This window comes from Dermacentor albipictus, chromosome 5 (assembly GCF_038994185.2).
Source record: "Dermacentor albipictus isolate Rhodes 1998 colony chromosome 5, USDA_Dalb.pri_finalv2, whole genome shotgun sequence".
Lineage (NCBI taxonomy): Eukaryota > Metazoa > Arthropoda > Arachnida > Ixodida > Ixodidae > Dermacentor > Dermacentor albipictus.
The window spans coordinates 51,440,486-51,466,751 of record NC_091825.1 but is presented as its reverse complement, the minus strand read 5'-3'; the positions used below and the strand labels follow the sequence as shown (position 1 = coordinate 51,466,751).

The window sequence follows — 26,266 nt, the reverse complement described above, 5'->3', positions numbered from 1 at the left end:
TGCGATAGCAAAATAGTAAAACAGCTGTACAAAGTAAGGATGGTAGTTTTATCGGCCGTATAAACTTAGAAGCACTTGCTTACCAACGGAATTAACAAGCATGGCGTCAGCGCGCACAAGCAGACGTGAACACATCGTACTTGATGCGCGAGGACGCTCGCTGTCGCGCTGGTCCGAGTGTGATGAGCTTGTTTACGCCGTGCTAGCTCGCTGGTGTGAGCAAGCGCGACAGCAGCAGTGAAAGTAGTGACCTTTGTGAGGTCTATCGCTTCAGTGCAATAGTGGCGAGAACTGGAGTGTACCAGACAACGGTTCAGTGGCCCGAACGGTGCTCTCCGGCTGAGGCACCGCGTGTGGAAAAATTCTGTGAGGGCGCTGCGAACGAACTGGATTGAAGTGGTTACGCGCTTCTCGGCATATTCAACGTACTACAGGCGCTGAGACCGATTGCGCGCGTACGCTCTTATATTGGCGTTTTATTTCAAATGCAAATTTATGTTGACACCTTTTTGCCACATATGCATATTTGAGGCATGGGTATGGCATGGGCAACGTGACATCTTCAATTTTGCTGTCGTTGTCAAGTGCGTCGTCTGTTCGCGAGCGCGCGTTCGTTGCGTGGATGACGGCGGACGCCCAGTTATTCACGCAAAAGTCTGCGCAGTAAAATTTTTATATGGTTTTTACTTGATGTGGTGCGCCCGCGACACTTGTCAGCCGGTATCAGCTGTAGTTTTACCCAAGTGAAGGGCTATTTTTAACATTGCTTTTTAAAAGGAACAGGCAATTTTTGCCACAGAAGCCGCCTAACTGCAACATGAAGATACGTAAGAAAATTTTGTTAATACCGCGTCATTTTACGCGCGCTTCTTGTTGGTGGAGTATTGACCAGGGATAATGATCAAAGAAAACAATATTATAGTGAAATTGCCTATGTACTCAGACTGGATCGGGGAGACCGGAAAGCCTTTACCAACGTGATCTCCGTGGCTCGTCTGGAGATCTCCTCCAACGTGCCAGCAGGCGAAATGAAGTAGAAAGATATAGTCTAATCGAATGGTATTTGCGATTGAGATGGCATTCGACTTCATAATTCACTATTAGAAATTATCAAATAGCCATTTCCGTTCGAATGTAACGCATAACAGCCCTTTTGAAGTCTCAAAGGTGAGCGTCCGATTTGGGGACTTTTATTCCGAATGATTGTACTGCTGGAGAGGTGCACCTATTCCTGAGAGAAATAACTCACGGGGGCTAATAGGTCCTGCTTAACAAGTTCCGAGTTGTCATTCAACAGAAACGCCCCGTTTTGGGGCATCCCTTAAATCTGTTAACTTGATTCAGGCAAAGAAAACATTTTTTTTTCACAGCCTATGTCTGCAACCCATTAAAACTCTGTAACCAATGGGGCACCAGACTTTTCTTCGTCAACGAACGCAATAGACCTACAAATATCTCTACGTGTATGTGAGGCATGCCGTTTCTTTAATTGCTTCGTTATTGTCCTTGTGATAGTGCGCCGGATAACTGAAAGCAGCCGTTCATAATACAGAAGCTGCTTAGTTAAGCGGATTTAAAGTTGGGAATGGCATTACATATAGGTATGAAATATACGGTAAGCGTAACTTATTTTTCTCAGAAATCATACTAAAGAATAACTTAATTCTCTTACACCCCTCGAAAAAAGTATAAGGACGCAGCTACCTCTGGTAATTTTTTTATTCAACATATTCTAGCATTTTACATCTTGCGATATGATTATGAGGCACCCTGTTTAGTTCCCAGTGCCTGGGGTTCTTTAACCTGCACCTAAACAAAAATGCATGATTGTTTTTCCATTTCGTTGCCACCAAATTCCGCGAGCTGGTTTGAACCTGTGAGCTCGAATTTAGCAGTGCAACGCATTATCCACTATGTAGCCATTAATAGGACGACGCAACGAGCTATGGAAAGAAGAATGATAGGTGTAACGTTAAGGGATAAGAAAAGAGCAGATTGGGTGAGGGAACAAACGCGAGTTAATGACATCTTAGTTGAAATCAAGAAAAAGAAATGGGCATGGGCAGGACATGTAATGAGGAGGGAAGATAACCGATGGTCATTAAGGGTTACGGGCTGGATTCCAAGGGAAGGGAAGCGTAGCAGGGGACGGCAGAAAGTTAGGTGGGCGGATGAGATTAAGAAATTTGCAGGGACGGCATGGCCATAATTAGTACATGACCGGGGTTGTTTGAGAAATATGGGAGAGGCCTTTGCCCTGCAGTGGGCGTTACCAGGCTGATGATGATGATGATGATGATGATGATGATGAGCCATTAATAAAGCTACCGCACCACTTTTTGTTGTTGTTAAGCATGAACAGGACAAAACTTTCGCACAGCCTACGCGCAAAAGATTAGCATATATATAATGGCTACCTAAAACTGTTTTCGGCACCCGTGGTCCGACCACAATAAAGGAACCCGAACCAATTATTTCGGGTTCTCTTACGCGAGGAAGACGTAAACATGAATGCAATGTTCCGCTGCAGTTTTCCTTTTCTAAAAGAGTACTTCTCGTATGGCCCCGCATGGGGCAGATATGTTTTATTTGTTTGAAGTGGCAAGGGGGCAGGAAATTTAGGTGTTTTTCTGTCTGCGTTTCACAAAACATACTTATGGAAACTTATGTGTGCAGGAATGCACACGAAAGATACCTGCTGCTTGAAGAACATGACATGACAAGCACTTTATTTGAGTCTAGAGAGACTGAGATAAGGGGGAGCCGAAGGCTCCCCAAGATCAAGTCGGTGGCTCCAACCACAATGGGACCGGGACATAAGTCCTGCCACAATGTCGTGGACCCTCTGGACAGCCTGGAGTTCAATGTGGAGATTGCTGCACTTTAGGGATTCCTCCCATTGTTCTTTCGTGATAGGTGGAGAGGCGTTAAGGGCTGGGCACAGGCGGACCATATGTTTAAAAGAGCATTTGTTCATGACAGCATTTGGAGCGCGACTTGAGGGTTCGGGGTCTATTCTGCTAAGTGACCGAGGAGTGGAATACGAACGGGTTTGAAGAACAAGAAAAATATTTGTCCGCCAAAGGAAACCGTACAATAACATCGTCGAATGAAAACCGACGCGGCGGCCGGAATGCGTGCGCAATCACGGAGCGGTATTAAAAAAATGAAATAAAGAAGAGAAGGAAAGGCACCTATTCCTAAGGCATAAATACATGTCATATGCAATTATGAGCACTGTGTTAGCCGTCTGAACGCATATACCAGCGTGCGAAGTAGTACGAATGACCCTTCCGAGAAGTATCGCCAGCCGTTTCCAACAGCGCGACCTTCATGCGGCCCGATCCACTTCGATCGCAGCGCCGCCACATCATTTTTCGTCGTCGCGTGCCTCACTGCGAAGCATGCGCCACCCCAGCCACTTCTCACTCGACCGTATTTAGTACACTCCAGCGAGACAAAGGTCTGCGGTATGCGCCGCAAACAAGGGTGTGCGCCGTCTGCAGATTCCTTTCCAAGATACGGCGCGCGCGCCCGTGGGAGTCGCAGGGAGGGGGCTCCCTTCTGCACGGCCTCCCTGCTTTCCTCCATTTAGGCACGCGTCATTGAGCCGCGATCGTCGGTTCCCCTTCGCGAAATGCGCCGTTGCAGCCGTGGAACAACGACGCCCCCCCCCCCCCCCTCATCCCCCTCCCCAACATCCCCTCGGCCTTTCGCGCGACAGAAGACGGCGCACTTGCTCTCCTCTTTCTTCGTTCCCGCACGCCAGATGGAGCCGCGATCTCTGGCTTCCCTCGTGTGCTTTCACCCGCACGTACAGCATACGACGCGTGGCGACGGTTTTATCGCCCTTGGACGTTATAGGGAACGTCACGGTGACGACAATAGCAACAATGTGCGTGGAGTGTCCATATGTCCATGTTCCATATCGGAATTAAATGGCTAACAAATCAAGAGCTGGGGAGGGAGGTCTGCCAGTTGTCGCCCGACAAATATAAATGGTTCTTCTATGGCTCGATAGCAATGACGAGTCCGGGCGTTGATACCAGAATATCACCCGTGGACAATTTTTCAGGTTTTTCACTGGCCTTATTGGGAGCACCATCCCCTGGACCCAGCAACAGTGAAGAGGACCCAGGCCCGAGCATCGCAGCGTTGAGTAAGCACGATCTTGTGCGCAAGTTGTTGGCACGTTACAACACAGTCCTTCCTTCCAACCCACACATAGAGTGAGTTTTCATTGTCACCACCAAATCTCTTCACCAGAAAAGGAAGGAAATTACCTCATAAAATTTTTTTAAAACCAATCGTTTGTTCAGATAAACAACGTTTGAATGGCGAGGCATTCAATGTGGCTGGCCTGCTCGTTCTATTTACTTTACTTGTGTAACGTTATTAAATGAAGGGAGAAAAGTGGTGTTAAAGTAATCAATTAGTTTTTGCTAATTGTTGAGGTAATTAGAGAAGTAACTGTAATCAATCACATTTATGAAATAAGTAATTGTATTTGTAGTCGGTTACTTTTTCCTGTAACATTACAACTCGGAATCGCTTTCATGAGTCGGGAGTACGTCATGGCCGGCATGCGCCATTTCCATTTTCAGTGTGCTTCTCCGCGGCCTGAGTACAATGCAACAACCATCCACTTGCTGTGCAATTGTCCCGATGTTAACCTCTTACTGTTTCACAGCAGGGAACACAGCGGTGGTGCACATTTCCTGACGTCACACAGTCTACGCCAAAATGGTGATTGCTCTCGATGGGAAGGACTTATATATCAAGTAATTTCCGGTTGAAATTTTGAGTTAGAAAGTATGCCGAAACTGTTTTTGCGTGAGTGACCGTAGCGAGCCCTCTACTGACAATTAGAATCTTTATCGATGGACGACTGTGTCATGGAAAGCGAGAGAAATTGGAGAGAAATAGTTAACCTCATAACTTAGTATAGATGCTGCAGTATTGTCACGTTGTAGTGGCAGTGAATAATACATCTGTAAAACTGCGAATGACGAAACTGAATTTTTATTGGGTGAACTGTTTGTGCCCACAAAAGCAAGTTACACTGAAAGTGCAGCAAGAGCAGCGAATGCGGTCGGCGATCGTCGAAAATCTGATCTGCCGATCTGCCGGTCAAGTGCGTCGGTTTTTACGCACGAGCCATCGAACATTCCAGAGTAATCGCTGATGCCCGCGTCTTTTCCAGAAAGTTCTACACCATTCGCATCGCGCATACATGCAATCAGATTACACAAGGTTCGGTGACAACACACCACGGATAGAACCATCGATAGCATTCCGGAAACTTCCGATACATGCAGGCGCGTCCCGCGCTGAGCGATAACATTTTTACATGGTGAAAATCACTCACCCGAAAAGTCAGTATAGCGTTGTCTTGCAAGCAGAAGGCCTCCCAAGAAAGTGGCTTCATTTTAGTAAACTATTTATGTTTAGGGAACCATAACTAGGCTTTCCTAGATAATTTTAGTTTAAAAATATGCAAATACCACGTAGCTGGACAAAACAAAAGTAATGTTGTTTGCCGTCGCTTGGGGATACTCAAATAATTTTTTTTCATTCTACCTAAATAAAGAATTAGATTTAACTAATTATTCAGCTTCAAAAATATTCTAATTGGATGAGAAGTGTCAATGAGAAAATTGTAGAGCGATATGAAAAACTCGCGATACAGTTTTCTATTGGTAAACGCGTGCTACATAAAAGCGTTTTTCCGCGCATGAAAGGATCCCGCAAATGCAAGCAAAATTGTTGCGTGACTGGCTGCTCGACGCACTTTGCGTGAAATCGCGGGTTTATTTCGCGCTCGGAAAAGCGTTTTTATGTAGCATGTACTGAGCAACATAAAGCTGTATCGGGAGTTTTTCATGTCACTCTACAATTTTCTCATTGACACTTTTTATCTAATTACAATACATGACAAGCCGATGAATTAAGACTAATTATCTAATAGGGCTGAATGAAACAAATAGTTTGAGTATCTCCGAGCGACGGCAAACAACATTTCCTTTGTTCTGTACAGCTACAAGGCATTTGCATATTTTTCAGTCTTGCTAAAGTTAGCTGGGACGGCTTGTATATAAACATATAAACAACCATGTAGCCATCAAGAACATGTATACAGCTGGCTAAAATAGCAATTGAGCACTTCTTGACCTCATGTTTGTACTCCCATTGCACTAATGTTCACTAATCATGTTTCTATTTTCTATAAAGAGAAGTGAATGTATTGAGTGGAGATGACTCCTGCTGGATGTCGCGGCAGCTGCAATTCCAAAAATTAAAGCAAAGAATGAACGATCTGATTTAAGTTTCTGGCCCACTATTTTTTTCGCTGGAGTGAAGCTGAAGAAATCCCTGGTTGTTAAGCATGTTCGTTTCTTAATTATCATAAAATAATTCAAGAGTCGAAAGTAACCTGCTTCCATTTATTCAGAAGTGGCTATACAGGCCTACCGTAATAGTTTTCTAGTTTCCTCTACAAGTTATTTGCCCTCAAGTTAACCTCTACGTATACCCATTATAAGAGGTTGTCGCATATGCCTGCGGGCCTTTTGAACGCTGTATGGCAAACGCTAGCTCTTTTAAGTCAAACTGGCGCACCTTATGCGGGCCGCTTTAGGCCATCTGCACGAGAGAACGCCCACAGAAGAAATCACACGGGGAGTCGGCCGTCATCCTAAAGCACTGCTGAATAAACATAAGATGTTTGGGCTCTGGAATGCCTTATAAATGACCGGTGTACCCTATTGTGTGAGCTTGAGCGTTGCTCCTTGGATCTTTCCCGTTTCCTCCCGCTTTCCCTTATATTTATTGATTTATTTGTGATACCCTCAAGGTACATAATTGTACATTGCAGAGGGGAGGGGCGCGAATACATTCGAAGAGTAAAAAATGCAGGATTAGTTCAAGGAATTTCCAACGAACAAAAGCAATATGAAAAAAGTAGCAACACATTCATAACAAATCTCAGAGGCTTACATAACATGAAAATACACAAAGAATACACTTTAACAAGCAGACAATGTTGACGGATAAGTACATAATCATGCCGTTTGCTACCATACATTATTTTGTGTTGGTTAGTGCATTCTTAAAACGAGTGGGGTCACTGATGCTTACTAATGATGTAGGTAGGTTATTCCAGTCGACTGAAGTCCTAGGAAGGAATGATTGTGAGCACGCAACGGTGTTATGACGGGGTACGTTAACTTTATGTAAGTGGTCACGACGAGCCGAATAATAAGGTGCAGGTTGGATCCAAAGAGGGCGAAGAGATGCGTTCTGGTAGTAGATTTTATGAAAAAGGGAAATGCGTGATTCTTTTCTTCGATGAGATAATAATGGAATTTGAAGGGTTCTCTTCATTAATGTAACACTAGCAGTGCGATGGTAGTTAGCTAAGATGAAACGAACTGAGCGATTTTGCACCGATTCAATTTCGTTAATTAATGTGATCTGATGAGGATCCCAAACGGATGAGGCATATTCTAATTGGGGGCGGACGTATGTCGTGTACAACAGCCGTTTTAATGAAACTAGCGCAAGCGAAAAATTTCTCTTCAAATATCCTAAGGAGCGGTTAGCTTTAGATATTACATACTGTACATGCTGCTTCCAAGAAAGATCGTTAGTTATATGAATGCCAAGATAACGGTAGCATGTAACGGATTGAATGTGGCAGTCATTAAGGGCGTAGGTAGGGCAAGTTGTGTTAGAACGAGAAACCCGCATAGATTTGCATTTATTAATGTTGAGTTCCATGCACCAAGTGAGGCACCAGTTAGATATGTTATTTAAATCGGATTGAAGGGTAGCTATATCAGATGCATTAGTAACTTTTCGATATATAACGCAGTCGTCAGCAAATAAACAAATTTGTGAGGAAATGTTATCAGGTAAATCGTTAATATATATTAAAAATAAAAGAGGACCAAGAACAGACCCTTGTGGAACACCGGATTCAACTGGAGCCGCGTGAGATGTGGAGTCATTAGTTACAACAAATTGGGAACGAGAAGAAAGGAATGATTGGATCCAGCTGAATACTCCAGGGTCAATGTTGAGTGCGCTAAGTTTGTGTAGTAGCAGTACATGTTTCACTTTGTCAAAAGCTTTAGAAAAATTCAAAAATATGCAATCAGTCAAAAAACCGTTATCAAGATATACATGTAAGTCATTAGTGAAAGTTACCAGCTGGGTCTCACAAGAAAAAAATTTGCGAAAGCCATGTTGACCGTTAGAGAAAAAATTATTTTCTTCAAGAAAGTTGACGAGGTTAGAAAATATGATATGCTCCATAATTTTGCATGGTACTGAGGTAATCGATATGGGCCTGTAGTTAAAAGGATCTTGAGTTTCGCCAGATTTGTGGATAGGAATAATCTTTGCTGTTTTCCAGTCATGAGGCAAGGATGAGGACAGGTACGATTGTGAAAAAATGCTCTCTAAGATGATAGAGGAATACTCACTAGTATTTTTTAGAAATTTCGTCGTGATTTCATCTATTCCACAAGAAGACGTAAGCTTAAGAGTGTCTATTATTTTTTTTATGCCAGTAGAGTTAAAAATTACGGGATCCATAGGAAAAAAATTGCAGCATGGTAGCCTAGGAAGGTCGTTATCATGTGCTGAAGGAGTGAAAGCCTTTATAAATACATTATTTAAAATCGTAGCGCAGTGCTGCCGAGGTATAGGCTCACCGGAAGACGTGCTAAGTGATACGATTTTCGACGCACTAGGCCTTACTACATTCCAGAAGCTTCTTGGATTATTGATGAGCATGCTTGGAAGGGTATTATTGAAAAAAGAAAATTTTGTTTTCTTTATCGCAGATGAGTAGGCCGAGGCAGCTTCTTTGTAAGCCGACCATTTAGCCTGGCTTCCCGTCCGCTTAGCGGTGCGAAAAAGACGTTTTTTTCTGTTAGATAGGCGTTTCAAAGATTTAGTATACCATGAAGCACTGTTATTCGAAAAAACACGCCTCTTCGGAATGAACTTGTTAACAAGATCGTGAATTTTTTCTTTGAATATATTCCAGTTAGTATCCAGTGAGCGTTCAGCAACTTTAGGCAGGTAATTATCAAGGAATAGAGCAAGTTCGTTGTTGATAGCGGTGAAATTGCCGTTTTTATAATCACGAATGGTTTTAATACTGTTTTGGGACGGTAGGATTGCCAAGCTAATGAAAAAATGCAAGACGTCGTGATCACTCAAGCCGGGTGAGTGTGTAACCTTAGATATGATATCTGTTGATGATGTTAAAACAAGATCTAAAAGAGATGATGTGGTGTTCGTTACACGTGTAGGGGAAGTAACTACCTGAACCAGGTTGAAATCAGCACATACCTCTGCAAAATGCTTTGATTCCGCGGAAGTTGTATTTAGTAAAGGACACGTGCTTGACCAGGAAATATTCGGAAAGTTAAAATCGCCCATAAGTAATATTGGCGTTCCGGGGAAGCGAACACTTATCTGGCACAAGCAGTCATACATGCTATCGCAAAAAGTAGGGGCTGATGATGGTGGTCGGTAACAAACACCGATCACAACTTTTTTGAAATTTACAGAAATGCAGCACCATACACATTCAATGTTACATGATATGGATACAGGGAAACAGTCAAAGCATTCATTAACAGCAATTAAGACACCACCGCCTAGTGTGTTAGCGCGATCAGTACGGTAAATATTATACTTTTTATTGCAGTAGAATAACTCAGAGTTTGTTACTTTACTCGTCAACCACGTTTCGGTTATTGCAATTATGTCTGCATCACAATCATTTATTAGGCTACAGAGATCATCTTTTTTAGGTAAGAAGCTACGAATATTAGTAAAAAGAACCGGTAGTCTTGATATTATAGGATCGAGGTCGCTACCCCTCGCGTTATCCTATGGGCGCACTGTTAGGACATTGCGGCCTGATCTTAAGGATAGAACAGACGCCGTGGCATCGTCTGGGGTACTGCTTAACGGCTTCAATTCACAGACCTTTTGCTCAGTGGCGTCGTATACATAGCATTTTTTACCAATTAGTAGCTTGTTATATCTTAATTTAAATGGTACATTCTGACTTTTTCCGTATTCGATAAGAGTTCTTCTGGCGTAGCGTGTAGCGGGACTGAAATCTTCACCAACAGAGATACTCATTTCTTTTAGCATGGGGCGGTTCGATAATATTTCTTCCTTCGTTTTATAGGCAGCAAAATTTACTATCAACGGACGAGACTTCCCTGGACTGAATCTACCAATACGATGTGCACGCGATATGCTGTCACTAGTTATTCTGAGGCTTAGAGTGTTTGTTAGAATGTCCAGTATCTTTTCCTCCGATTGAACAGCGGATTCGGTGGCGATGTCCGTTAAACCATAAAAAAGTAGATTATTTCTACGAGAGCGGTCTTCCGCATCATCCAGTCGGGAGCGTAGGAATGCAGCGTCCTTTGCTATATTCCCAACCGCTTCACGCACGTCACCGAGGTCATGCTGCCATTTTTCAAATCTACCGGTCTGATTTTCTACCGTCGCAAGTCTTTCTTTAATTTCTGATATCGCTTCCGCCACCGTTTCCTGATGCGTTTTTAACTCTGTAATAGTGTCCAGCATTGCTTTTTGGTTATCCTCCATTCTTTTAGACCTTTGATTCAAATCGCGTAAGGTTTTCAGAACTTCGGATAATGTATCTGATGGTTGTTCTCTCGGAGGACCAGGATTACTCTCAACGTCACCGCACAAAAGCAATAACAAAGAACAAAAAGGACCAAGCACTGCTTCTGGGCATGGAAGCACGATTATAAATGGATCGTCGGATTTTAGTCTTGATATGGAAAGGCAACTGACCTGTGGAATGAACAAAAAGATGCGTGAGGCCATCATTCCTGTCGTGCGTCCATGCCCACTGAAGATTTCGTTCGGAGCGCTGGCTTTCTCCAGCGTTGGGTAGCAAACAAAGCCCAACCTAGCTAGCCTAGCTGCCGTTTCATTTTACTTTTTCAGTTTGTACCTTACGTCCCATGACACAATAGAAGAGTAACATGCAATTCTCACCCTCGACAAAGAGCCCATCTGTGCACAGAACATGCTGTACACTGTCATTGAGATCCCAAGTGCGAGTGCTGAAAACGCAAAAGAGAATTATGAGAGTTCTCGTAATTACTGAGATTATTGAACCCTGTCTAGTTTAAAGTTTGCTTCTTCACGACACACCTTTTGTGTGCGCAGCTAAATTTTTGGCAGAGTGACTCATTGCTACCATTTCTTTTTCAAATACAGTAAGCTGTTAACACACAGGTGCTAGATGATACATCATTTGTTTCGTTAGAGCTTCCCTGATTGCTGCCTCAACTAGAGCACATACTTTCTGCAATTTACATGTGTAATTTTCCCATCAATTTTGATTATTCGACACTGCCACCACAATTTTACTGAACAGCAACGAGCAATTGCAGCTGAGGCGCCGTAAGCCTGCCGTCGATTGACGTATATCTTAAGGAATATTTTATTGTGAACAGTCAGTATGCGTTTATTTTGAAGCTATGTGCTGATGTCGGAAGGATGATAATTTTCCCTTTCATTAACCTTTCTTCACCATGTTGCCCTCTGCAGAACAAATTTACCGTACTTGGGGTTCATGAATAATTTTGCCTCGCTCGGCGATGTTTGCAAGCCTCCGGTTTAGCTTAGCTGACAAACCGACCACCCCAAATATGTGTTCATCTGTGGTTTAATTCCTGAACCAGGGCAACTTTTCTTACAGTGAAGCTGCCTTATTTTAAATATCCCTATTCTCTTTAAATATACTTTCGTGCTGCAGTTGAGATAGAGAACATCTTTCTTTTTATGACTGTGCCCACACCTTGCAAGCTTCCGCAGATATAATTCGCGATGGATAGCCTGAGAATCTCCAAAATATACAAACCGCGACTAATTGAGCTGCTTTTGCTCTAGCGAAACTTTATGTCACGTGTGCTTTTCCCCGGTTATGAAGAGGCTGGTGACTGCTGAATAAAATTTACTTTACCTGTGCCACGAGTTATCCATCGCACATATTTTTCAGCGTTCTGGCATCGATGAACAATCACATCTACGTAGAGAATAGCCGCTTGAGAATTTATTATAGAAGACACTGTGCTGTAAGAAAAAAGATGTTTTGATCAATTTACCATGTTTTTCATACTGTAACCAATACTAAATGAATTCTCGCATAGTTGTCATGAAAACGAACTCAAAACATTGTTTATCACCTTGACAGGCAATTCCGGGCACTATATAGATAACATTATGTGCACCAAATATTGAAATTTAAAAAAAATACGCAGAAAAATATTGCATGTAGAATTCTCGGAATAATCTATTAAGCGATTCGAACGTTTCGGGGACAAACCAGTGATTGCATTTGTGACACTGTTGCAATAGGTATTTCTTTTATGTGAGTTGTTCAACATGCCATTAGGCCTGAACATCGCGACTTATAAGGCATCTGGATTGAAATCGTGCAGTTTTGTTCGTTACAAAGTTTCCCACAACGTCAACTGAATTATGCCTCTCCTAATTGCATACAGACCAGTGCCCGTGGTTCACAGACAAACCCACACTAAAACATACCACGTGGCAGGAAAGGAACATTATTTTGCACGAGTGCTTACTTTAATCGATTTGAATCGCTTATCTCATCTAAGTGTCTGGAAAGCGGACAATGTTTTGTCATTGAATTAACCTCGAGCTTGGCACCTGTTAAATCATTCATTAGTTACCACTTACGAAGATCAGTTACTGTGTATTCCCTGTAAAAATTACCATATGACAAATTTTTAAATATTGGGCACTTTATGAACACATAAATATTTTCGCTACCTGGTTGCAGCGCTTACGACTCCGCTGAGAAAGAGACCCGAAAACCCAGGCACATGGATGAGGTATGTTTTGACGTAGTATGGCATGATCTGAAAGTAAAAAAAGAGAAAGTTCTCGTGTAAATTGTGGTCTGACGTACCGAGATATTTCAACACATTGATGACATACCAGTTTTCAGATAAGGTGTCGAGAGAACAAAGGTTACGCTACATAAATGTAATCATAGTTGTGATGGCTGTGGCAAATAGCCATCTTTTTAATAGTTCGTGTTTGTTTTACTTCTCTCCAGCAATCCTTATCACCTCGTGCCAGCGTGTTTGCACGTGTGTGTGTACGTGTATGCGAATATTTGTGGGTGTGTGCGTGACTAGTGTTTCGAATCGCAGACGCTGGAAAACGTAACTTGTTTTCTTTTTCACTGTTTACTTCTTTAATTATGTTCACGATCCACGCAACTTTGTGAGATATTCTTTGTTACCGATAGTAAGTGAGTTCGTATAAGATTATCGTATCTTATTCATTTAACAATCATTAGCTCTTGAAGAAAGTTACGATAACATACCTGCCATTTGAGGAATATGTTGTATAGCTGGTTGTTGTATGCTTATTAGGACAGAAAGAGTCCACTAAAGTGGCAAAAAGAAAACCATTTCATTAAAGAGCTTGGCTCAACAATATACTGAACTAAAGACTACGGCTAATTGTTCTTTCAAGGGAATCTTTTTTGGGGAAAATCTGAACGACCGACCGAGGGACGAAGCGACAGACACGATACCGTGGTGGGCCAGTCAGCGACGCCTTCGCTTTAGATAGCAGGTGATGAGCGCTGATCATTCTTGCGAGGAGAAACAGCATGGGACGCAGCAAACGACTACACTGCTAATCACAGTTATATTGCTTGAGTTTTAACTTTTACCGAGTGCGCGCTTTATTGCAACAGCAATTATACGGACGCCCTAGGAGCCTTCCCGCCGTTGGCGGCGATGTCGCTGTTCCAATATCGACGGCGCATGCGTGGCTGGCGTGTGGAGGGCTAGAGGGTCTTGAAAGTCGTGAAGTGCGTTTGGCCGCAAAAAAAGAGAAAAAAGACGTAGCAAAGTAGACGCAAGGTTGGCACTCCACTTACTCGGCTTGGTGCTAGAACCAGAGCAGCGTTCTACATCCCGCTGTTAGTACCCTAAAACTACTCAGCCGCTGCTTGCTTGGGCTAGCCTAAGCGTCAGACAGTAATTGGGCAGCTAACGTTATCAAATATTTCACGGGACGCTGACTAAGGCCGACAATTTACCGGCGGAGCCACTAGGGCCGCTTTTCGTGATACCAGTGTTCCCAGGCGCCTGGTAGCTGTTGCGTAGCGTGAGGGTTGGTGCACACATGTCCGTCATCGGACATGTCTGCGCGAACACACATTCAACGTTATCGCAACCAAACTGTCGCCTCGCACATTTACTCGGAACACTTTCCGGATTCAAGCGCAACGCTAAATCGCACAATCGCTGTCAGTGCATCACTCTTCGGGCGATACCGCCAATATTTACTGCGAAAGCATTATATGTCCCAAGAGGCAGAAATGTTGGCGTTGTAGGCAACGAGGAGTACCAAAGATCGTCATCATCCGTGACGTCAGTAGCAATACAGAATTAAAGTTACAACAAGTTAGAGGGAAGTGATTTAAGGTGAAGTAAAATGAAATCAAGTGAAATAATGTGAACAAAGGTTAATCAAAGTGGAGTAGGGTGGGTACAAGTTAGAGCAAGGACCATTAGGGTGGAATAGAGAGGGTTAATGTTGGTACAAATTATAGCAAGTTGGAATGAGGTGGATTAAAGCTGGTAGAAATTACAGCACGGTGAATTAAGATAGAGGTGTGAAAAGCATGTGATATTATGTGATGTCATTATCATAATCAATGCCACGTAACCAACTTTTAGCGAAGTCAAAATGCTTTCGCTTACAAATCACGTAAAGGTACTCAAGTGACTCAGTATTTCCTCCTCTTTGTCAGCACTTGTACAGTCTCAGGGATCTGCATGCTGTGTCAAAGGGCGGCTGTGTGCAGCAGTCGTGCCCTTTGTATAATGGGCCGCACCCGTGGGAACTGACAACAAATTTCCACATGAACGTATTGAGGGAAATGTCGCTACAGGTGAACTGCGGGATCTTATTTGTGTAGTTCGCCATGCGCGCCTTCAAAGGCTTGACATTAAAAGCTCAAAATCTAAAACCACAAGGGCACAGCTAGTATGTGGCCATTTTCAGTTATTATTTTGTTAGTGCATCATATTGTTACTAACTGCTACGTTGGCGCGATCTATGTATTTACGCTCTCGTCCGGAGCACATTTCTTTTCAAAGATTTCATCGCCACTGCATTGATGAACAGTTTTTCACTATTCTCCTATACCAAACATATGATATGTGCCATCGTTACCTGGTCGGTACTTGAAATCGCTCCGGAAAGGCTGGGGTCACATCCACGAAACCATATTGTCATCGCCACTCCAAGCAATAAAGCGGCAACATAGAACACATTGATGAGCAGAGCGCCAGTACAGATTGTCCTACAGATAACAGTGAGAACCAAGATGTGGTTAGGGCGCGCGCGTACATTAAGATGAAAAAGCACATCACGGACCCTTCTGTATTAGGCTACATATTGAAAAAAATAAAAAGCAATTCGCCGACATTCTCAATTCGTCGGTCTGCAGAAGAGGCCACTGTAGTAGGGAGAGAGAGAGAGAGCAAATGATAAATGAAAGGTAGGGAGGTTAACCGGGACTGAGCCCGGTTGGCTACCCTAGGGATTAAAATACCGCCTACCGGCTACGATCTATCGCATTTTCTGTTGGCACCTTCCACATGTGCAAGCGAAGCTGGCCGCACACATGCGCAATGGTTATCTATCCAGCACGTTTGTTGGGCTTAGTCAAAACATTAGAGAGCTTTAAGGCCAAGATATAGTCCGGCGTTCTCGGCGCGCCAGGCCGCGGCAGGCGAAGTCGGATACGCTGCGCTAGTGACGCCAGGGGTGCAAGAAATTTGCTTCCTCTAGAGTTCGGCGTGCGCGCGCAGCTCGAGGCTGGCGCCATCTGTGCGTCCGGGAGCGCAACTTCGCCGCGGCGAACAGCTGTTTACATGGCGCATGCGCGTCGTTCGGGTAGCGCGCGCGCTTCTCGTTCCGCGCGCTGTTTGTGCGCTAAAATGAAAACTTTTGCGGGATGGCGTTAACTTGCCCTGACAGCCAGAAAAAAAAAACATAAGGTTTTACGTGCGAAAACCACTTTCTTTCTGACCTGGGCTTCTTTAACGTGTACCTAAATCTAAGCACACGGGTGTTTTTCGCATTTCGCCCCCATCGAAATGCGGCCGCCGTGCCTGACAGCCAGAACATCGCACTCATATTGCTAGTACTTCGGCTACGTCAAAAACGGAAGCGGACCATGTATGTACATGCGAAAGCTATTCGACAAGCGCCCTCAACTCGGCGACTACCACCAGCTAGTACAGGAGCTGCGAAATGCAGCTTACCTGTGGCGAGACCACAATGCTTTCGTATAGCTTCCCCCGCGTTGTTCTTGCGCTCTGTGTCGCGGTGGTCCATGCGTTTCACATCGTATACACATGGAAGGTTGCAAATCGCTTCAAGCAGGCGTCGTCACTCGCGCTGTCATCCCACACGGATGTTCAAAAAACCACAGCCGCACTGTCAGTACGCGCACCGCAGGCCGCCATTCTGCCTTCTGCTCGCTGCCGCTGCAGCGCGCAGTGCATTCTGGTCTAGCGGCAGCCGCGTGAAATAGAACACGCTCTATGTCCGCGCCGGCGGCGTTGTGCTCGCCAAGCGCGCCTAAGCACGCCGGCTACGCCGGGACGCCGGACTGTAGAGTGCGCGCTTTTCACCGACGTTGCTTAACCGCGCCGCGCGTGGCCGCGCGCGCGCGTTACGCCGGACTATATCTTGCCCTTTAGAATTGGCCACCCAAAACTATGGGTCCTCAGGGGCCTTGGGTAGGGTGCTCTTGGGTTTAGAAGAGCAGCAGGGTGTGAGAATTGGGTCAAACGCAGAAAGCGTGAGGTCGAGCGCTCGCGACGCCTCAGTGGGGAAAATTGAAAAAAAAAATGTTCGAAAGCACAAAACAAGAAAAGCAGTCATGCTTAAGGCCAGAGAGAAAACGGTTTCAGATAGCTGCGGCTCTCTCGCGCTTTCTCGTCGCTCGCGAGGGCGACCCATGACGGCTTGTAGACCCACTCTAGTGTTCGATTTTTTGGGAGTTGGGCCAACGTGAGCGCAAGAACCCAAGACTGGCTTGGGTTCAGCGCATGCGCATTGGCGGCCCGCTATTTTCTTGGGTTCCCAATTCTAAAACTCTCCGCTTGTTATATTGTGCAAATCAGAACAGGCACGCGCCGTTTCCAGGATTCGCGCTTCTTCGGGAATACCTAAGTGCACAAGGACAATATTTTGTTTGAAAATAAATGCATCCCTGAGGCGTAAGCATCTTACGAATAAAACGCTGAACTTTATATGAAAGTAAACATTGCGGCCAAAACGCGCGTAAACTCGGAGCTATAAAATTCTTCGTTAACCGTAAAATATTGCCCAAAATGAATGTTTTCTGAGGCTGGCGTACACGTTAAACAATATCAAGTGGGCAAAATTATTCCAATGTTCCCCACAACGGTGTTCCTCATTATGAGATAAAATCACAGAACTTAATTTTGCTTTGCTATCAGTGTGCCAGCATAAATTCCAAACCACTGAACTGAGAGTAGGCATTCATCGGTGAATTTATAACAGCACCTGCGTTTTTTTTGTGTGTGTGAGTGTTTCTAGCGTCATCTGTCAGTCTGTGACACCTTACTATATCCAGTATAGTGTAAGACTTCGTTGTATGCGGTCTCGCTACATATATTTTTTTTATCCATCGCTGCGCACTTCTTTGTTTTGCTGAAGACCTTCGTGATGCAGGAACTGACCCCATGACAAATCACAAAAGAAATTTAAAATTGAAACGCAACTTAGCAATGTGTGTTCGCGTTACGGTGGCATGCCGAAAATTTTGTTTTAGCTTCGGCGAATGAGAGGAAGTTTAACGAAAATTGAATAAGTCATCTTTAGTATGAGTATGACTGTTAGTTTAGACAGGTTCATTGAAATTTCCTGCAGGGGACATGAAACATATTATTGAATTATAAACAGCGCAGCCGACGCCACCGCGTCATCTGCAGTTTAGCTGCTTAAGAATTAGCCTAATTAGCTCTTGAACGTATGGCTTACTAAATAATAACTGTTCCTGCGGTTACCATTACCTAGAGGTAATTTAACCCGAAGGAAGATATTGTCAAAATTGCTAACTTATAACCAGACAGTTAAAATGCGCCTTTGAACTGCTCGTTGTTATGTCCTCAGTTTCCACTGAAACTTTTTGATTCGCTACCGGAATTCAGTGACGCAAATTAGCTCAGAAAGAATGCTTTCATTACAATGCAAGCAAAACGGGGCTTGAAAAATGGTGATTTCGTGAAGCACCACCGCATTTTTTCAAGCTCCACAAGAAGACTACCATGTGCGAAGTCTTCAGTTAAACAATCGGGATATAGTGGGCCCACTTCGCAGAACGCGAATATTTCCTCGAGGGTTCGAAAGCCCACACGCTGAATTAGTGCATGCTGCATACAAGAAATTCTCGACGAATGATGGAAGTCACGCCACTGTATATTAGAATAAAAGCAAAATTTACCAACGCTTTCAAGTATAATGGCTAATGTATACCTTTGAGCTTCCTTGAGTGTTCGAGAAGCTAGCAGCCTTTGCGCCACCATTTGGTCCAGGCATATACGGTATATCGACATTGCCGTAGAGCCCAGTAAGCAAGACCAGACTGTTTCACCATGTGTGAACCCAAAACTGTAACTGTAGAAAAACAGCAACTCTGTCAGTTACAGATTGTGCAAGCATTCTTATGGCCATTCGAGTTGTATATAGATTTACTGCTATATTGAGCATATTAGTGACTGCATATAACGACGATTACTTCAAGCGCTTCATACTAGTATAATTGCGAGGACGAAGCAATATGAACCAACCATTTCCAGCTGAGAAGTCATAATTTCACGAGTTTAATTATGAATGCATGCACTCGCCTGTTCATTTATCATGAACTAAGATTCATTGTATCCTCGAAAAACAACTTCATCAACTAAACTTGGACGCACATTTGGTTTTAATATGAAAGAGACGCGCAAATATAAAAAGAGATGACCCGCGAAAATAAGAAAATTGGCTTTGGCTGAGCTGGGCAATGCCAGGATATACGTAGCGATAGCTAAGGCTATGGCTTCATCATAGTTAGCCTTGGTTAATCTTCATTGCAGTCCAGGTTAGCCTGGTTGTCTAGCTATCATGCGGCGTTTAGCTAGTCGTTCGGCGCACTGTTTATCTGTTTCCTGGGCGATTCGTTTCCTCTTCAACTCGTTCCGATGCCAATTACAGGCCACCTCCTCCTTATCAGAACTGTCGCCGTCCATAATGCCGCCTCAACTGTGGTTGCGGCGTGCGTGAGCACTCCTTTTCAATCCTCCGACATGTCAGGCATGCGACGCAGCTGGCGAAGCGAGCGGAGGCGAACGCAACGACGAGGAACGCGTGGTAACGAGGAACGAGGTGTGACGTCATGTGCCTCCTCGGAACACGGCTACGGCGAAATTGCAAGTTCGCGGCCAGTAAAGCTTTCGCTTTAGTAAATACATAAAACATCACTTGGCAGTGAGGGACAGGCAAGAACGCTGAAAGACACAAAGCGTCAATTCGCTGTACATTAGACAGAGAAGGTAAAACTTAGTGTTGGACTCTTTCGAGTAGAACCATGTTCAGTTTCCACAGTTCAGAAAAATGTGCTTCAACACATTATTCAATTTATTTATTTTTTGTTGCTAGCATTCGTACAATAGGCAATACCGATATCAGGTTGCAGCTTCAACCTTCTTGGATCCTAACCGCCAAGTATTCCAAATGAAATACACAATTCGGAGAAATTACGGATATAAACGATCATTTTACTATAGTTGCCAAGGCCATCACAGTAAGTTGAGAAACAACAGGCGGATTCACAAACGGGCAAGTCCTGTAAGATCGCGACCAACCTTGTCGCACAGCAACGTATAATAAAGGGTTGCTTTACTCCAAATATCTCTTTTTTTTTTTCAGGTGTGCCATTCGTTCCTCAATCTTTTGAAATAGCTGGCTGAAGTTTCAAGTTGCACAAGAACTATAAAACACAATAGAATGTAAATCTGTGGCCATATTAAGCATGCAATACCTTTAGCTCCCGTTGTCGGCGGCCTTCACGCGACTTTGAGCCAAAAGCTGGAGCCGTTATCCGGGCACTTAAACGAGAACATCTGGGCAAGATGAGAGATCAAAGCGAACTCATTCGCCAACCAGTCAAGACTGCATTACCCGCCCTAGTTACTTCCCAAACGAGTTACAAAAAATATTGCTTCCGAGTTCTTCCTAAGGTTTGCTGACAGTATCAATCAAGCTGTAACTTTGAGAACGCTGAACATTTATTTGTAATTTCCAACGGCGACGTTCACAACGCATGTGCAGGGCAATATACGGTTGGTTGTCATATTTTGCCACTGAGTGCTCTGTTCAACGGCAGCGGTCAGCGTCCGGCAGCGTCCGAGCCGGCAGCGTCAGGCGCGCTGTGAATGGCCGTTTGACCGAGACGATACTTGCAATGAGGTTCTGTCTCTGACAAAAAAAAAAACAGAAGACACTTTGTCGAGACTAAAGTGTGAAACGGCGGATGCCAGACACCATTGCCAATGGCGATTTGTTGCGTCGGAAACACCACGGAGGCACACAACTTATTCACTGTTATGTGAATGTTTGTTTGCTTATGAAATGCCTGTAACGTAGTTTACGCCTATGTCTATCGTTTCGATATCTTCTGAGTCCATCATTTCAAAGCTGTCATCTGCGAGGATGTCGGCTTGCAACTCATGGCCGGTGAAATCATTGTGCTTTAGTGGATCCACATCCAGGATGGCTGCTTTGCAGCGCCGAACTGTTGCAGCGCCGTTTGTGGATCAGGACGCTACACATCTTCCATGGCGGTGTTAGGGTGTAGTTGACCATCCTCATCATGCACTTCGCTCAATTGACTCGTACTTGCTCGGCTTGCCGCGGCAACATGGCGGTCAAGGCGCTTCCGAGCTTCATTTGCCCTCGTATCAGGAGATGCAGCGAGTCGCTTCAAACGCATTGCCTTTCTTGCGTTGGCCCGTCGCGTCCCTGGGCTCTGTAGTGTCGGACGCGCCTCGCCGCCCTGATGCATGCGACGTATGCGCTGAGCCTCTCTTGAGCGCCGCGTGCGTTCAGCGGCTGCCGCACGTCGCGTGTTGGGAGAGGCTGGTTTATCGACATGAGGCATCCTTCCCATCATCATCATCATCATCAGCCTGGTTACGCCCACTGCAGGGCAAAGGCCTCTCCCATACTTCTCCAACTACCCCGGTCATGTACCAACTGTGGCCATGTCGTCCCTGCAAACTTCTTAATCTCATCCGCCCACCTAACTTTCTGCCGCCCCCTGCTACGCTTCCCTTCCCTTGGAATCCAGTCTGTAACCCTTAATGACCATAGGTTATCTTCCCTCCTCATTACATGTCCTGCCCATGCCCATTTCTTTTTCTTGATTTCAACTAAGATATCATTAACTCGCGTTTGTTCCCTCACCCAATCTGCCCTTTTCTTATCCCTTAACGTTACACCTATCATTCTTCTTTCCGTAGCTCGTTGCGTTGTCCTCAATTTAAATAGAACCATTTTCGCAAGCCACCAGGTTTCTGACCCGTAGGTGAGTACTGGTAAGACACCTATTATACACTTTTCCCTTGAGGCCTCCTGTAAACACGCAGTGAATAGCATTGGAGAGATCGTATCTCCGTGCCTGACACCTTTCTTTATTGGGATTTTGTAGCTTTCTTTATGGAGGACTACGGTGGCTGTGGAGCCGCTATAGATATCTTTCAGTATATTTACATACGGCTCGTCTACACCCTGATTCCGTAATGCCTCCATGACTGCTGAGGTTTCGACAGAATCAAATGCTTTCTCGTAATCGATGAAAGCTATATATAAGGGTTGGTTGTATTCCGCACATTTCTCTATCACCTGATTGATAGTGTGAATATGGTCTATTGTTGAGTAGCCTGTACGGATTCCTGCCTGGTCCTTTGCTTGACAGAAGTCTAAGGTGTTCCTGATTCTATTTGCGATTACCTTAGTAAATAGTTTGTAGGCAACTGACAGTAAGCTGATCGGTCTATAATTTTTCAAGTCTTTGGTGTCCCCTTTCTTGTGGATTATGATTATGTTAGCGTTCTTCCAAGTTTCGGGTACGCTCGAGGTCATGACACATTGCGTATACAGGGTGGCCAGTTTCTCTAGAACAATCTGCCCACCATCTTCAACAAATCTGCTGTTACCTGATCCTCCGAAGCTCCCTTCCCCCTTTGCATAGCTCCCAAGGCTTTCTTTACTTCTTCCGGCGTTACTTGTGGGATTTCGAATTCCTCTAGGCCATTCTACCTTCCATTATCGTCGTGAGTGCCACTGGTACCGTATAAATCTCTATAGAACTCATCGGCCACTTGCACTATCACATCTATATTCGTAATGATATTGCCGCCTTTGTCTCTTAACACATACATCTGATTCTTGCCAATTTCGAGTTTCTTCTTCACTTCTTTTAGGTTTCCTCCGTTCCTGAGAGCATGTTCAATTCTATCCATATTATACTTCCTTATCTCAGCTCTCTTACGCCTGTTGATTAACTTCGAAAGTTCTGCCAGTTCTATCCTAGCTGTAGGGTTAGAGGCTTTCATACACTGACGTTTCTTGATCAGATCTTTCGTCTCCTGCGATAGCTTACTGGTATCCTGTCTAACGGAGTTACCACCCACTTCTATTGCACACTCCTTAATGATGCCCACAAGATTGTCGTTCATTGCTTCAACACTAAGGTACTCTTCCTCAGTTAAAGCCGAATATCTGTTCTGTAGCTTGATCTGGAATTCCTCTATTTTCCCCCTTACCGCTAACTCATTGATCGGCTTCTTGTGTGCCAGTTTCTTCCGTTCCCTCCTCAGGTCTAGGCTAATTCGAGTTCGTACCATTCTATGGTCCCTGCAGCGCACCTTGCTGAGCACGTCCACATCTTGTATGATGCCAGGGTTAGCGCAGAGTATGAAATCGATTTCGTTTCTAGTCTCGCCGTTCGGGCTCCTCCACATCCACTTTCGGCTATCCCACTTGCGGAAGAAGGTATTCATTATCCGCATATTATACGGTTCCGCAAACTCTACTAATAACTCTCCCCTGCTATTCCTAGTGCCTATGCCATATTCCCCCTCTGCCTTTTTTCCAGCTTGCTTCTTGCCTACCTTGGCATTGAAGTCACCCATCAGTATAGTGTATTCTTTTTTCCAATTTTCCCATCGCCGATTCCTCGTCTTCGTAGAAGCTTTCGACTTCCTGGTCATCCTGATTGGATGTAGGGGCGTAGACCTGTACAACCTTCATTTTGTACCTCTTATTAAGTTTGACTACAAGACTTGCCACCCTCTCGTTAATGCTATAGAATTTCTGTATGATACCAGCTATATTCTTATTAATCAGGAATCCGACTCCTAGTTCTAGTCTCTCCGCTAAGCCCCGGTAGCACAGGATGTGCCCGCTTTTTAGCACTGTATATGCTTCTTTTGGCCTCCTAACTTCACATAGCCCTATCATATTCCATTTACTGCCCTCTAATTCCTCCAATAGCACTGCTATTCTCGCCTCACTAGATAACGTTCTAGCGTTAAACGTTGCCAGGTTCATATTCCAATGGCGGCCTGTCCGGAGCCAGGGATTCTTAGCACCCTCTGTTGCGACGGGTGCTTCCCACAATCCTTCCCACACGATACCGCAAAATAAACAGCCGCCACCGCCGCGGCCACACCACACTCAAGCAGACGATCGCCACGCACGCCTCGAGGCCGTGACGTCAGGTCACACAGAGTCCAATCGGGAGGCCACTTCAAGCGCCTGACGACAGCGACGTCAGGGTGCACCGTCGAACACGCGGCCGCCGGCGTGCCGATGTGATGAGTCATCCCACGCGGCGCCGTATCACCCCAACACCCGCACTTGATGACAGTGGCGTCACGCACACGAGCCAATCAGGACGCGCACACCTGCGCCTAGCGACAATGACGTCACGACACAGAGGAGACCAATCAGGAGGCCGGAAAGCTGTGACAGTTTCTGCTAACGGCAGATGACCTTGACAATAAGTCATTAAAGGCTTCTGCCTTAAAATATTGCGTGCATATGAACCATTGCACAGTATGTCGGGGTGTGGTGCGATGTGGTGGAGTGTGCCGTTGCGAACGTGCAATAGACACGTATTAAGATTATGGCTGGTATCATCTAGAACAAATCTGCTTTGCCGGTGGCCATTTCACGCTGACATCTACTCTGGATTACGGGAGCCATCATCTTTGCCAATGCCTCCGCCCGACTGTCACACTAAACGCCGCACGCAACAGCCGCGTCACCTCAGGGAGGAGCTTTGCGCCGACCTTCACACTCTTGCATGCGTAATCATGCGAACGGCAATGTAAATTTGGGGCCGTATAACGTAAAACTATTCCAATATGTTTTTATTCCAATCTCCTGATGTCAAATTTGCGTAACCGCAACGCAAGCATCGGGCGGTCACCCGCAGGGTTGTCTGAACCAACCAATCAAATGCTCCCCTCGTGCATAGGAGGTCACTTTTGTTTGCTTGAAAAACAGATAAAATTGACTGCACTGAGTGGCTTGTCATCTAATTGGCTCACAACAGCCGAGGAGCATACTCACTTGGAGAGGGATTCGATGGGCCGAGCCACTTCACTGAATATCGATAACCGGATGAAGAGGGTGGTGCCGGCGTCTGCGATTGGTCCGCTTTCTCTTAGCCTGCGGTGGCTCGTCGACATTCGCGGCGGCATGCAACGGAAGCTTAAGAATGACGCTAAAACGGATCCTCAGCAAAGAAGAGTTGGCAGAGCGAGGTCGTAAACGTGCCGAAGGTTCTCGAAAACGTTACACGGTCACGCAAAAAGTTTTATTACACCCAAATAAACCCATGCTCTCCGGCAGGGGCGAGTAGCGAGTGCCGGAGCGATCGGCAGCAGCCATCTTTTATTTGTTTCGGAACGGGGCAGCCTGTGGCTATTCAGAATAAAATTCAGTTTTTTTTTTCGGCATATTAATGCATCTTTAACGCGTACGCGTCACTTTGTAGCGGTAAGTTTTTGCGGCTTCGTGACGTCGCGTGGGAGGCAGGTGAAGTGGGTGCAGCCCAAAAAACTTTTGACCAGTAGCCGAGGGCTAATGGCAAAAAGGCGTCGAATCAGAATTAACTATTTTTGTTTTCTTCGGTCAAATTATGCATAATCAGTGTTTACACATCATATCAGATGGGGAGCTATTGCGGTTTTCGTGACGTCGCGTGACAGACAGATGAAGTGAGGGTGGTTCAAAACGTTTTTGACGAATCGCGGTGGGCTGATTGCTGAATTGGAATAGAAAAGTTTGGAATAGTTTCACGTTATAGCGCACATGTACGATGAGGAAAACGAGAACAAGGTGAGAGCAGCACCCAGCGTTTCGACAAGTGGACTTGTCTTCTTCAAGGCGACATATGATTTCCTCGCCACAGTATATATAGGTGGGGTTCTGCTAAAGGGAAGAGGGCGCAAGGAGGGTGGGCGAGGGTGTCGAATTGAAAATAAGGGAGCGCTGTGCACAAGGCCAGGGACACGGCCGTCAGCCAATCACGCGTCAACGCCCGTATGTCAGCCGGCGTGTCAAAGACGTGCACAGCAGCCCCCTATTACCTGTTTCGGTGGTGGCTGTGGGCTATCGTGTCTCTCACAGAGATAATAGAAGTAGCGGTAGAAACAGGTGCTCGTGAAAAAAAAGAAAAGAAAAGGAAATACCGAAATGGAATAAATAAATAAATAAATAAAGGGGGAGAAAACGGAAACCAGAAGGAGAAGAAAAAAGAACGCTAAGAAACCAAAGTATTGTTGCCTATAACGTGCAATTTAGCATAGCGAATAGATTCTAGAGCTCCCTTTGAAACGTCCATGCCTATTGGTTGAAATGTCTTGAACAATGGATAACATATGATTCTCTGTATGTTCTTTATCGTTCAGAACGGAAATTAGACTGTAAGATGTAGAGCTTAAGTTCATCATAGTTATGGCCTGATTGGTTGAAATGCTTCGCGAATGCTTTGGGATGTTTTTTAGCTGTGTCCACGCAATGTGCGTTTACTCTGACGCTCATTGAT

General features: G+C 44.9%; 1 protein-coding gene across 1 annotated transcript in view; it reads right to left on the bottom strand.

Annotated features, from left to right (window-relative positions):
- The window catches only part of LOC135899197 (sodium-coupled monocarboxylate transporter 2-like), an 82,165-nt gene that overhangs the window by 40,087 nt on the left and 15,812 nt on the right, over positions 1–26,266 (bottom strand). Inside the window, exons 6-10 of the mRNA XM_070539579.1 lie at positions 18,643–18,783; positions 15,301–15,430; positions 12,871–12,959; positions 12,038–12,147; positions 11,065–11,132 (exon numbers count right to left, since the gene is read on the bottom strand). Coding sequence (XP_070395680.1) covers positions 11,065–11,132; positions 12,038–12,147; positions 12,871–12,959; positions 15,301–15,430; positions 18,643–18,783 — 538 coding nt within the window. The remainder of the gene's footprint in view (positions 1–11,064; positions 11,133–12,037; positions 12,148–12,870; positions 12,960–15,300; positions 15,431–18,642; positions 18,784–26,266) is intronic.